At 41.7% G+C, this 13195-nt stretch overlaps 1 protein-coding gene across 2 annotated transcripts in view; it reads left to right on the forward strand.

Annotated features, from left to right (window-relative positions):
- Positions 1-13195, forward strand: part of LOC309566332 (signal transducer and activator of transcription 5B) — a 517032-nt gene that overhangs the window by 362941 nt on the left and 140896 nt on the right. For both annotated transcript variants that reach the window (XM_082271444.1, XM_082271445.1), the window contains 2 exons: positions 4585-4674; positions 10232-10406. In XM_082271444.1, coding sequence (XP_082127570.1) covers positions 4585-4674; positions 10232-10406 — 265 coding nt within the window. The remainder of the gene's footprint in view (positions 1-4584; positions 4675-10231; positions 10407-13195) is intronic.

A 13195-nucleotide genomic window follows, 5' to 3' on the forward strand; every position in this document is an offset into this window, starting at 1 on the left:
CAGCCTCTGTACAGTTGTGCTCATAAGTTAAAGCGGAGTTCCACCCTAAAATTAAACTTACCTCCATCTTCTCGCTCCGGGTCACCTGAAAAACAAATGGATAATCGCAATTTTTTTTTTTTTTTTTTACATACCTTGTTTAGAAGAAAATATACTTACCTTACTTCATCTTCCTCCCCTTGGCGGCCACGGCGATTCGTCACTTCCTGGCTTTGCAATGATTCCTGGGAGCTGAACGTCATCGCTCCCAGGAATCAATGCGCCTGCATCGGCACCGACGTCAGTTCCGGTGTAGGCGCCGTCATTCCCTGCTAAACAGCTTCTGGGCAAGCCCAGAAGCTGTGCAGGGATGACGCTGAGACACCGGAAGTGACGGCGGGGCCGGCGCAGTGCATCGTGGGACAGAAGAAGACGGAAGAGGACACAGAAGAGGATCGCGCTGGCTTCAAGCTGCCCACACCTGAGATGGCAGCGCTGGACAATACATTTTCAAGGTAAGTATTTCTTCTTGCAGGTAAGTGCGACCCGGGACAGATCAGAGGCTAGCCATTGTGGAATGCACTAGCCCTGACTGTCCTGGGGTTATTTTTATTTAAAAAAAAATGTCCCAGGGTGGAACTCCGCTTTAACATACCCTGGCAGAATGTATGATTTTTTGGCCATTTTTCCTGAGAATATGAATGATAACGCAAAATCTTTTCTTTCACTCATGGTTAGTGTTTAGCTGAAGCCATTTATTATCAATCAACTGTGTTTACTCTTTTTAAATCATAATGACAACAGAAACTACCCAAATGACCCTGATCAAAAGCTTACATACCCCAGTTCTTAATACCGTGTATTGCCCACTTTAGCATCAATGACAGCTTGAAGTATTTTGTGGTATTTGGGGATGAGGCTCTTTATCTTCTCAGATGGTAAAGCTGCCCATTCTTCCTGTAAATTCTTGGGCTGTCTTGCATGTTTGGGATCTCCCCAGAGTGGCTCAATGATATTGAGGTCAGGAGACTGAGATGGCCACTCCAGAACCTTCTGCTGTAGCCAATGACTGGTCGACTTGGCCACGTGTTTAGGATCATTGTCATGTTGGAATGTCCAAGTACGTCCCATTCGCAGCTTCTGGGCTGATGAATGAAAATTTTCCTCCAGTATTTTTGGATAACATACTGCATTCATCTTGCCATCAGTTCCGACCAAATTTCTTGTGCCTTTGCAGATCACACATCCCCAAAACATCAGCGATCCACCTCCGTGTTTCACAGTAGGAATGGTGTACCTTTCATCATAGGCCTTGGTGACTCCTCTCCAAATGTAGCGTTTATGGTTGTGGCCAAAAAGCTAAGTTTTGGTCTCATCACTCCAAATGACTTTGAGCCAGAAGGCTCGTCTCTGTGGTGTTTGGCGTATTGCTTTGTGGCATTTGCATAGTAAGGGCTTTCTTCTGGCGACTCGACCATGCAGCCCATCTTTCTTCAAGTGCCTCTTTATTGTGCATCTTGAAACAGCCACACCACATGTTTTCAGAGAGTCCTGTATTTCACCTGAAGTTATTTGTGGGTTTTTCTGTGCATCCCAAACAATTTTCCTGGCAGTTGTGGCTGAATTTTTAGTTGTTCTACCTGACCGTGGTTTGGTTTCAACAGAACCTCTCATTTTCCACTTCTTGATTAGAGTTTAAACACTGCTGATTGGCATTCTCAATTCCTTGGATATCTTGTTATATCCCTTTCCTGTTTTATACAGTTCAACTACCTTTTCCTGCAGATCCTTTGACAATTTTTTTGCTTTCCCCATGACTCCGAATCCAGAAACGTCAGTGCAGCACTAGATGAAAGATGCAAGGGTCTGTCAGGAGTCCAGAAACTCATTGATCTTTTATGCTCACACACTAATTACAAGAAAACAGATCACAGGTGAGGATGGTTACCTTTAATAGCCATTCAAACCCCTTTGTGTCAACTTGTGTGCATGTTATCAGGCCAAAATCACCAGGGTATGTAAACTTTTGATCAGGGTCTTTTGGGTAGTTTCTGTTGTCATTTAAAAAGAGTAAACACAGTTGACTGATAATAAATGGCTTCAGCCAAACACTAACCATGAGCGAAAGAAAATATTTTGTGTTATTCATATTCTCTGAAAAATTGCCAAGAAATCATAAATTCTGCCAGGGTATGTAAACTTATGAGCACAACTCTAATTTGGCAAAGTTTTTTGGATATATGTATTGACATCCAGTATTCATAGCTGGTTAAATTTGATGATGGGTCTTTATTTTTTTTTTACTGACACCGTGTTTACAGTCAAAAAATTATTGAAAATAATTTAAAATAAAATAAAACTTATTTATTCTTACATATTTTATATAGAATCCAGCCAAAGACTTTTTTATCTTACGGTTTGGAATAGTGAGGAGAAAGAATAAACCTTTCTTCTGGGTTTTTATTGTGGTCTTCAATAGAGACATTTCTTGTTACTTCTTGCTCCAGTAATCCAGCAAAAGGAACACATGCCTATAAAAATGTGGCTAACCATCTAAAGGCTCTTCTTTTTGTTTCTTTTAATTTTGGAAAGAGTAAAGAAGGGTTATAACCCCTGTCAGATTTTTGCCATCTGTGTCCCATAGGGGAGATTTGCCTTCACTTCCTTTCCCATAGTCAAAGCAGGAAGTGAGAGGAAATCCTTGCAAATTGAGGGAAATCTAGGAACATTTTATTTGCACCTTCAATGATGACATTAAACAGGACAAATTGAGAGGGTGAATCTCCCTAACAGGGACACAAACCTCAATAAAAACCTCTGACAGGTGTTCTAAGCCTTCTGTACTCTATCCAAAACTAAAAACAGCACCTGGCACTGAAAGAAAAGCTGCTATTGCCACCCACAGTACCGTACAAGTACATTTCTAGCCTCCGAGAGAGAGAGAGAGACACAGTGTTGCAGCAGCCTGTGATCAGGTAATGGCCTGATCACCCCCCAGTGAGGAGGGGTTCACTTTCACTGCCACTGATAACCAATATGAGGGTTCGTTTTTACTGCCATTTACTACCAATATTGGGGGGATGATATGTTAAAGTGATTGTTAACGATCACCTTTTAAAATAACACATTCAGTTTAAAATCGAAATGAAAGGCAAACATTTTTTGTAAAGATATAAAAAAACATTATAAATACCTTTTTTCTTTTTTATAAGTGATCACATTCCCTTTGTTCTCAGCTGCATAAGGGAGGGAGGAGAAACAGCAGCATACTGCTCTTCCCTGTAAAAGGCTGTGTGGGGGGGGGGGGGGGGCGGAGAGTCAGGACAAGACTGATCATTGGATGAGAGCTGACTGATTTTCTAGCACAGCTAGCAAACTGACCTGACCATAGTGTGTCCTGCTTTAGCTGGGTACACGTGGGCAGAAAATCGTCCGAAAACGGTTGGTTCGACAGGAACCGGCTGACTTTCAGCCCATGTGTACAGCTCCTCGTCAGACGAAAGCAGGTCTCACAACCAGCTTGTGTCAATCGAGCATGCTGGAAAACCAGCATCTGATTGGCTGCAAGTGCTGCTCAGTGTGTTCTGCTGGTGGGGGGGGGGGTAAGCTAAAAAACTGAAACATGAAGCTAAAAAAAAAAAAAAAAACCTTTTCTGTGCAGCAGCCCCTTTTAATTCTTACTTAAGCGCCACCTCATCCATTGACGGAGACAGCAGTGGGAGCCATTGGCTCCTGCTTCTGTCAATCACAGCCAGTGAGCCAATGAGAGAGAGGGGGCTGGGCCAAGCCGCAGCTCTGTGCGTGAATGGACACGCAGAGCTGCAGATTGGGAGCGAGCAATCTCAGGTGCCCCCATTACAAGCTGCTTGCCCTATGTGCACTCGGCAGGAGGGGGACCCGAGAAGAGGAGGTTTAGGGCTGCTCTATGCAAAACCACCGCACAGAGCAGGTAAGTATAACATGTTTATGTTTAAAAAAAAAAATGTACTTTAATATTACTTTAAAGTATAAAGGCAAAACATATTTTTTTTTTTCAGTTTTGGATAGAGTGGAGAGGAATTAGAGCACTTTTAGTTTGTAATGCTGTCTGTATCCCTGTTAAGGAGATCCACCCCCTCTATTTATCCTGTTTACCATGATCATTAAAAATAAAAGAAAATCCCACATTTTGGGTTTTCCCCAGAAAAGTCATAGAGGGGAAATCATCCAATGAGGACACTAGTTCTGGTGACCTGGGGGTCCCCAAGGATTCCTCTCACTTCCTGTTTGGCTATGAGACAGGAACTGAAAGGAAATCTCTGCAGTGGGACACAGATGGCGAAATAAAAATTGTCAGGGGTGTTCTAACCCCTCCTTGCTCTATCCAAACTGAAAAAAAAGTTTGATCTATAATTCTACTTTAAATGACTGTGTTTTGTTATTTTTCGATGTATATCCAGGTGTTTTCAATTTTATTGAATCATTTGGATAATTGTAGTTTTTAAAATGTTAATGTTTTAATAAATTGTTATAAAATGTTTTTGAAACTGTGTAAATAGATAATGTTCCTTTACAAATTAGTGAAATCCCTAACCCATTTCTGTGATTCCACTCTTTTTTTTATAGAACACATATGAACGCTGTCCCATGGAGTTGGTCCGATGCATCCGACATATTTTATACCATGAACAGCGGCTAGTAAGGGAAGCAACAAATGTAAGGTTCTGTTTTATATCATCTTACAGTGGATATAAAAAGTCTACACACCCCTGTTAAAATGTCAGGTATCTGTGATGTAAAAACTGAGATAAAGATAAATCATTTCAGAACTTTTTCCACCTTTAATGTGACCTATAATTTGTACAACTCAGTTCAACAACAAACTGAAATCTTTTTTGGAGGGAAGTAAAAATAAACTAAAATATGGTTGCATAAGTGTGCACACCCTAAAACTAATACTTTGTTGAAGCACCTTTTGATTTTGTTACAGCATTCAGTCTTTTTGGATATGACTCTATAGGCATGGCGGCACCTTGGCTTGGCAATACTTGCCCACTCTTGCAAAAACACTCCAAATCTTTCAGATTGCGAGGTCATCTCCTGTGCACAGCCTTCTTCAGATCACCCCACAGATTTTTAATCAGGATTCAGGTTTGGGCTCTGGCTGGCCCATTTCAAAACTTTCATCTTTTTCTGGTGAAGCCATTCCTTTGTTGATTTGGATGTATGTTTTGAGTCGGTGTCATGCTAAAAGATTAAGTACCTCTACATGTTCAGCTTTCTAGTAGAAGCCTGAAGGTTTTGTGCCAATATGGACTGGTATTTGGAACTGTTCATAATTCCCTCTACCTTGACTAAGGCCCCTGTTCCAGCTAAAGAAAAACAGCCCCAAAGCATTAAGCTGCCACCACCATGCTTCACTGTGGGTATGTGCAGTGTTTGGTGATGTGCAGTGTTGTTTTTGCTCCAAACATATCTTTTGGAATTATGGCCAAAAAGTTCAACCTTGGTTTCATCAGCCCATAACACATTTTTCCACATGCTTTTGGGAGACTTCAGATGTGTTTTTACAAAATTTAGCCGGGCTAGGATGTTTTTCTTCATTAGAAAAGGCCTCAGTCTTGCCACTCTACCCCATAGCCCAGACATATGAAGAATACGGGAGATTGTTGTCACATGTATCACACTTGCCAGATATTCCTGCAGCTCCTTCAATGTTGCTGTAGGCCTCTTGGCAGCCTCCCTCACCAGTTTTCTTCTTGTCTTTTCATCCATTTTGGAAGGTTGTCCTGTTCTTAAAAAAGTCACTGTTGTGCCATATTGTCTCCATTTGATGTCTTCACTGTGTTCCATGGTATATCTAATTCCTTGGAAATTCTTTTGTACCCTTCTCCTGACTGATACCTTTGAACAATGAGATCCTTCTGATGCTTTTTACGCTTTCTGTGGAATATGGCTTTTGCTGTAGGATGGGAAAATGTCAGGAAAGACCTACTAGAACAGCTGAACTTTTTTTGGGGTTAATCAGAGGCACTCTAAATGATGGCAGGTGTGTCCTATTTAACATGGGTTTGAATGTGATTGCTTAATTCTGAAAGCAGCTACATCCCCAGTTATAGGAGGGTGCACTTATGCAACCACATTATTTTAGTTTTTTGTTTTTACTCTCCCCCTTCCAAGGGTTTTTAGTTTGTTTTTCAATGGAGTTGTACAGTTAATAGGTTACATTAAGAGTCGATTCACACTAATCCGACTCGAAGTCGCTCCGACTTCTGGCGCTAATGAAGTCCCCCTTGCAGCGCGACTTCAGGGCGGCTTGCGACGACTTCTCATAATAGAAGTCAATGCAAGTCGCTCCGACTTTGCAAAAAAATAGTGCAGGAACCTTTTTCTAAGTCGGAGCGACTTGAGTCGCTCTGATTAGAACAGTTCCATTGCACAGCATTGGAAGCTACTTGTCAGGCGATCAAGTCGCCTGACAAGTCGGATCAGTGTGAACCGGCAGTGAGGGCTCTTTCACTCGGCCGCTCCGTGTGAGAGCTCCGCTGCGGGACTTTTTTTTCTTTTTTTTTCCACGGAGCGGATGACATTTCTGTCATCCGCTCCGTATGCCCGCTTATCATCCCATCCGTTTGCGGATGATATACGGACATAATGTATGTCTATGGGGGTTTGCGGATGTCAGCGGATGACACCGCTGACATCCGATTTTCCTTCCTTTCCGTTTTTTGGACGGAACAAAAATAGGGTTTTGTTCAGTTCCAGAAAACGGAACAGAACTGACAGGAAGAAAATCGGATGTCAGCGGATGGTATTCCGCTGACATCCGCAGTGCCATAGACTTACATTATGTCCGCAAATCATCCGCAAAAAAATAGGATGATTTGCGGACATACGGAGCGCCCGTGTGAAAGGGCCCTAAAGGTGGAAAAAGTTCTGAAACAATTTAACTTTGTCATTTTTTAATACATTGCAGAAACCTGACATTTTACAAGGAGTGTGTAGACTTTTTATATCCATTGTAAATCATGGAAACATTCTATTGTGTTTGTATATTCCTAATTGTGTATTTATATTTTTATACTTTCAATTGGTTTGTAAGCCTTGTTGCTGCATATTTTGTATTGTTAATTTGCATTGACTTATTTTCCTAATATCAATATTTAAAGACGAATTCCAGGTGTGGCTATGTATACAGTAGGGATGCACCGAATATTCGGCGGCCGAACATTATTCGGCCGAAAATAGAAAAAATAGCACTTTCGGTGTTCGGCCGAATAAGTCAAAAGGCCGAATAATTTTGTGCCGAACAATAGGGCTGAACGATAGTCGATATGATATCGACTATCGTTCTGTGGCCGTAGGCGATATTCATATCGCCGAGGTCACGATATTTACAGGGGGAAGGGACTCGGAGGAGGACAGGAGGACTCACAGACTTCCGTGTTAGGCAGGGGAAGCCGGGACACTTCAGCGGTGAGCATACATACATTACTCACTCGTGCACTGCAGCCCGCCCCACACATTCAGTGACTCTTACTCTCCTCCCTAGTTTTTTCAATGGCACATTCAGGAAGCCAATCACGCCGTGATTAGCTGCACAGCGAGCCAATCACGCGTGCCTGCACACCTGATTGGTTCCGCTGTGCCGCTACTCACGGCGTGATTGGCTTCCTGAATGTGCCATTGAAAAAACTAAGGAGGAGAGTAAGACTCACTGAATGTGTGGGGCGGGCTGCAGTGCACGAGTGAGTAATGTATGTATGCGGCTGTGCTCCTTTCCAGGCTCCTACTAGTCCACCTCCAGCCTCCTACTACCACCACTATGAGAGACTGTGTCCCTGTATAATCTGATCGAGTCCACACTGACTGACTGTCACTGAGTAATTGATGTTACCACATTAACCCTGACCTGCCCAGTGCCCTGTATCTGCAATTAAAATTTACAAGGCTGCCTGCATGCTTCCTGATTTCCATTCCCAGCATCCTTCCCAATCCCTACAGTGTCACTAACATTAACCCTATGGTACAAGGCTGCAGTGTGCACTGAATCCCATTCCCTACAGTAACATTTAGGGAGAGAGACATGAGAGAACAAGAGAGATAGAGAGACATGAGAGGACAAGAGAGAGAGAGAGAGACATGAGGACAAGAGAGAGAGAGAGTGAGAGGACAAGAGAGAGAGAGACACGAGAGGACAAGAGAGAGGACAAAAAATTGGCAAAATAAATGGAAAAAATGCGAAACACCGCGTTCGGCCTTCGGCCAAACATTTCATTATTATTCGGCTTCGGCCAAGAATTTCATTTCGGTGCATCCCTAGTATACAGTATTACATTGGTCCAGCTTGGACCTATGTATACATCATATCTGGTGCCCCTGAAAACGGGAAATCAATGAAGTAGACACCATTACTCCAGTGACCTCCATTTACATCTGGGTTCTGTGCTGAGTGGTTGACCTGCTGCATTTCAAACACAGTAGGTCAGCTGCTCAACGCAGGCACCATTTTTTGATTTTTCACAAAAGGAAATGGATTCAGCATTGGTACATAACGGTACAAAAAAAGGGTATATAGTACCGAAGAGTGTGCTCATTAATACATTTGCATACAGCATATAATCAATAAAGATACAGCATTCAAAGGACTTTAGCTGGTTCTCGAATATAGAGCGTATACTTGGTGTCTTAAAATACCCTTCAAACAGGGCGAGGAGGGGGAAGTTTTCATGTAGTAGGTAACATCATAACCAAGCTAAATTATAATGCCCGTAAATATGTCCATTTTAGATGAGGGCAGAGTGGATTTAGCCGTTTTTTTGTTTTTTTTTTGTACCATAAAGAGACTTAAAGCAATAGTTAAGGCTCCTTTTTTTTTAAAAAATAACAAATATGTTATACTTACCTGCTCTGTGCAAGGGTTTTGCACAGAGCAGCCCGGATCCTCCTTTTCTGAGGTGCCCCAGCAGCGCTCCTGGCTGCTCCTCTTCATTGGGTGCCCCCATGGAGAGCCACTTTCTATGGGGGCACCCGTGCGGGCGTGAGCCAGTGGCTTCTGCTGCTATCATTCTATCCAATTAGGACTCCAGACAGAGGCTGGAGCCGCTGTGTTCGTGCTCATCGATGGAAAGATCGGGTTCAGGTAAGAAAAGGGGGGGTGGGGGTCTGGAGGGCAGATGACGCATAGAAGGTTTTTCACCTTAATGCATGGGATGCAACTGTTTAAGTAAGCACAGAAAAGTAGCATGTGTAACAGTCCAACAGTATATAAATATGAGCACAGTATTTGGCAATTAAAAGTGACTGAATAAGAAAGGGCAATAAAGAAAAGAGAGGGAATAGGGCACCAAAAAATAAAAAAAAACGGAAGAAGTGAAGGGGAGTACCAGCTTCCATCTATTTCATAAGTTCACCTTTATCCAGATGGTAGTTGTAGATACAAGAGCCAGGCATTCCCAACCTTTTAAAACTTTGATTGTTTATCTCGTAGTACACTGACGATTATTTTGTTAAGCATAATCCATGTTTATTTGCGCTTCAATAAAGATAGAGCAACCACAGCTCTCTTCCAGGCTGTGGCAATCGCTATCTTATCTGCTAAGGATATAAAATGGATCGGTGTTTGAGTGTGCTTGGGAATATTATCAACTAGTTTGTTTGAAAGGGCAACCCAAGCATTCTTGGTGATATGCTGGTTTTCCACCGTACAAAGGAAATAATTGCATTTCCATGTCCTGAGTACTGTGGGAGACCAGTTATAGTGAATGCAGGCTGCTGGGTTTAGTAACACTTTAAATTTAGACTTTTTACATTGGAAAGCATGTTTATTCATTACCATCAGTCTGCGCCAACGTGATCTTTTTGTTCTTGGACACACACCTTGATGGCACTCATACTACCAAGAGGGAGTATATACTAACTCAGTCAGATATCTGCATGTGTGTGGCTTTCCAAAAAAAGTTTTAATTGATTCCTTGACAAAACAGTTCACCATTAGGTCATTGAAAGCTGGTCTCTAATTGGTTGCTCAAAAGATTCATAGAAGCTACCCATAGACATTTGGAAAAATAAAATGTGTGAAAAATCGTGTAAACATTGTTCATACAAAAGAACGTTTCTTGGATGAACATTTCCAGAAACAATCTATTGAGCTGGAATTCTTTGTCTTTTCCCTGTCAAAAGGAATATTTTATTTGCATGTCTTCATATTATTTTATTTGAGTGATTTGTAAATGATAGGCATGTGCACATCCTTTGATATTTCTCTTTGCAGTCCAGTTCTCCAGTTGGGGGCCTTGTAGACACCATGCCACAGAAACACCTTCAGATTAATCAGACTTTTGAAGAACTGAGACTTATCACTCAGGACACAGAGAATGGATTGAAAAAACTGCAGCAGACACAAGAATACTTCATCATACAGTACCAGGAAAGTCTGAGGATCCAAGGTAAGTCAGCCCACAACCTTCGGCTTCCAGTTAGACAGGTGAACAGTTCTGATGATCAAGTGTAACTTATAGAATTATCATGCAATGTTTAGAATCTAAAATGCCACACTAAATTTTAAAAATTAAAAATGTTGGATCATGTGGAGATCTCTGCTTATCAGGCATTGCACTCACATTACAATGATGGTTAATGGGGAGTTCTCTGTCATGCGTTGCATAACACTAAAATGACAGGCTTGACAGCTCAAATGACAGGCTTGCATCTATCCAAGGGTACACTCTGTTTTAGAGAGACAGGATAGGTAGGGAAGGGTGATGGGGGGGGGGGGGTGCCTGTATGTCAAGTGCTATTAGTGAATATGAGAAATGACATCACCAACAGAGCTGGTGGTGAGTTGAAGCCTTTGTGGCTAGAGCTTCAAAGGGGTGAAACAAAAGATAAATTAAAGCAGTATTAAATCTGAAACAAACATTTATTAAACCATTGCTGCATTCGTTTTTTTTTTTTTTTTTTTTTTAATCTTTCTTTTTCATTTTTACCTGGTCATCCAGCCAGTATGTCTGTTGTTTTCAAAAGAAAAAGCTCTACTGCAAATGTATCAGTTAAGAGTGTTGAGCTAAACCACTTAAAATGACCAGGGGTGCTTACAATGATCTGCTTTTATCTTTGTTCCAGAGAAGGGGCACTCAAATACAGGTGATGTGTTACTGGCCAGATCACCTGTTGAAAACAGAGGAAAAAAAGCTGAATAAAAAAAAATAATGCAGCTACCACATCTAATGATTCATAGGCTGCAATATGTTACATTTTTGTTTAGGGTTGAATACCACTTTATTCATGGGTATATGCTATACGCCCCCTAACCTCAAGGATGAAGAGGAGAACTGTCTCAGTTCTGTTTCACAGTTAGAAATGATGGGGGTGCAGGGCAATGTAATAATCATGGGGGACTTCAGCTACCCTAATATTGATTGGGCAAATTGAACTGCACACCAAACGAAGGCTTTCCATTTCTTGAATGTAATGCAAGACAATTTCATGGGTCAAATAGTGGAAGCCCCAACTAGAAATGATGCTCTGCTGGACCTTCTGATTTTAAAGAGCACAGAGCTCATTGCAGATGTGGAAATAAGTGCTAGTTCTGGTAACAAGGATCACAGAGTAATTACTTTTACTGTAAATTACAAAGGTTGGACAAGAACACAAAATTACAAAATGGCTAACTACTAATTTGTGCTCCATACTGCATGCTACTAAATGAAATCCTATTCTTGCGCCAAAGAACCCTAAATATGAACGTAAACAGGCATATTAGCAAAGAAAAGCTGTCCTTTAATAATAATTAAAAAAAAGTCCAAAAGTTACAAAAGCATGTAGTAAGAAATGCAAGAGCACAATCAGGGCAGCTGAGATAGGTTACTAGAGACAGATTGGCTGGGGATTGACCACTCTGAACCTGGAATTGCTGAGAGCTGAGCGGTTTCAGGTTGACTCTTATTAGGGGTGAACAGTAAACAGATGTTCATGTATCTTCCTTGTGCATCTTATCCTGACACCTGCCATCTTGGTAATTGGCCACCCAGGAGGAACAGGTAAGCCCAGGACATGTGGTGGAGGGGGACAGCACATTACTGTAGACGTGATCGGAAAGTTGACTTCCACAAGACAGCTGACAGCTTACTGTTTTTTTTCCCCCAATACTTTAAGGTAAAACAGGGTTAGTTCTGATACATCAGCACAAGCATGTCTAAAATAAACATGTACATGGAAAGATCAGCACAGTCAAAAGTCTCTGTACCCCACGTGACATTTTGCATGGTAGACATGGTTAATGTGTCACACTATGCAGGCGGCACAGTGGTGTAGTGGTTAGCACTTTCACCTTAGCAGCAAGAGGGTCGCTGGTTTGAATCCCAACCACGACACTACCTGCCTGGAGTTTGCATGTTCTCCCTGTGCCTGTGCGGGTTTCCTCCGGGTACTCCGGTTTCCTCCCACACTCCAAATACATGCTGGTAGGTTAATTGGATCCTGTATAAAATTGGCCCTACTATGTATGTATGAATGTGAGTTAGGGACCTTAGATTGTAGGCTACTTGAGGGCAGGGACTGATGTGAATGTGTAATGTATATGTAAAGCGCTGCGTAAATTGACAGCGCTATACAAGTACCTGAAATTAAATAAATAAAAATAAATAATAAAAAGGACAAAAGAGAGGAGAAAGGAGAGAGTAAGAATTGGGGAAAGGAAGAACAAACAAAAGGGAGGGAGGGAGGGGGGGGAATAAAAGGTGGAGGAAAGGGATACAGTCATATTGCCATGGAATCCATTTAGCTGCCAATGCTGCTGCAGACAAAATCATTATGTTAGTGGCAGCGCAATGGTAGTTGAAGCCAGGTTTCCATTACTGAATTCTACCTTGACAATGCTAGTTCCATGGCTGTCGTTCTTATGCTTTAACTTCAGTGCTGGCTGAGTTGCTGACCCAGAACAGGCATAAATGCAAGTAATTCTGACACTTCAAAAGCAATCATTTACCGGATGCTTGTTCTGGGACCGTGACTGAACCATACCAAATTCAGGCATAGCCAGGCATTTAACATTTTTAGAAGGAAGAATGCAATGGCAGCCCCAATACTTCTCTAAGGACACTTTAATCATGTTTGGAAAAAATATTGATGAAGCTGAAGTACAGTTTTACATTTGAAGTAATTTTTTTCACATTTTGCTGTAGTTCTCTTTATTATTTATATTGATTATTTGTGTTTATGTAATTGCTGTTATTTT

Source organism: Pelophylax lessonae, assembly GCF_965119305.1.
Source record: "Pelophylax lessonae genome assembly, chromosome: 11".
Lineage (NCBI taxonomy): Eukaryota > Metazoa > Chordata > Amphibia > Anura > Ranidae > Pelophylax > Pelophylax lessonae.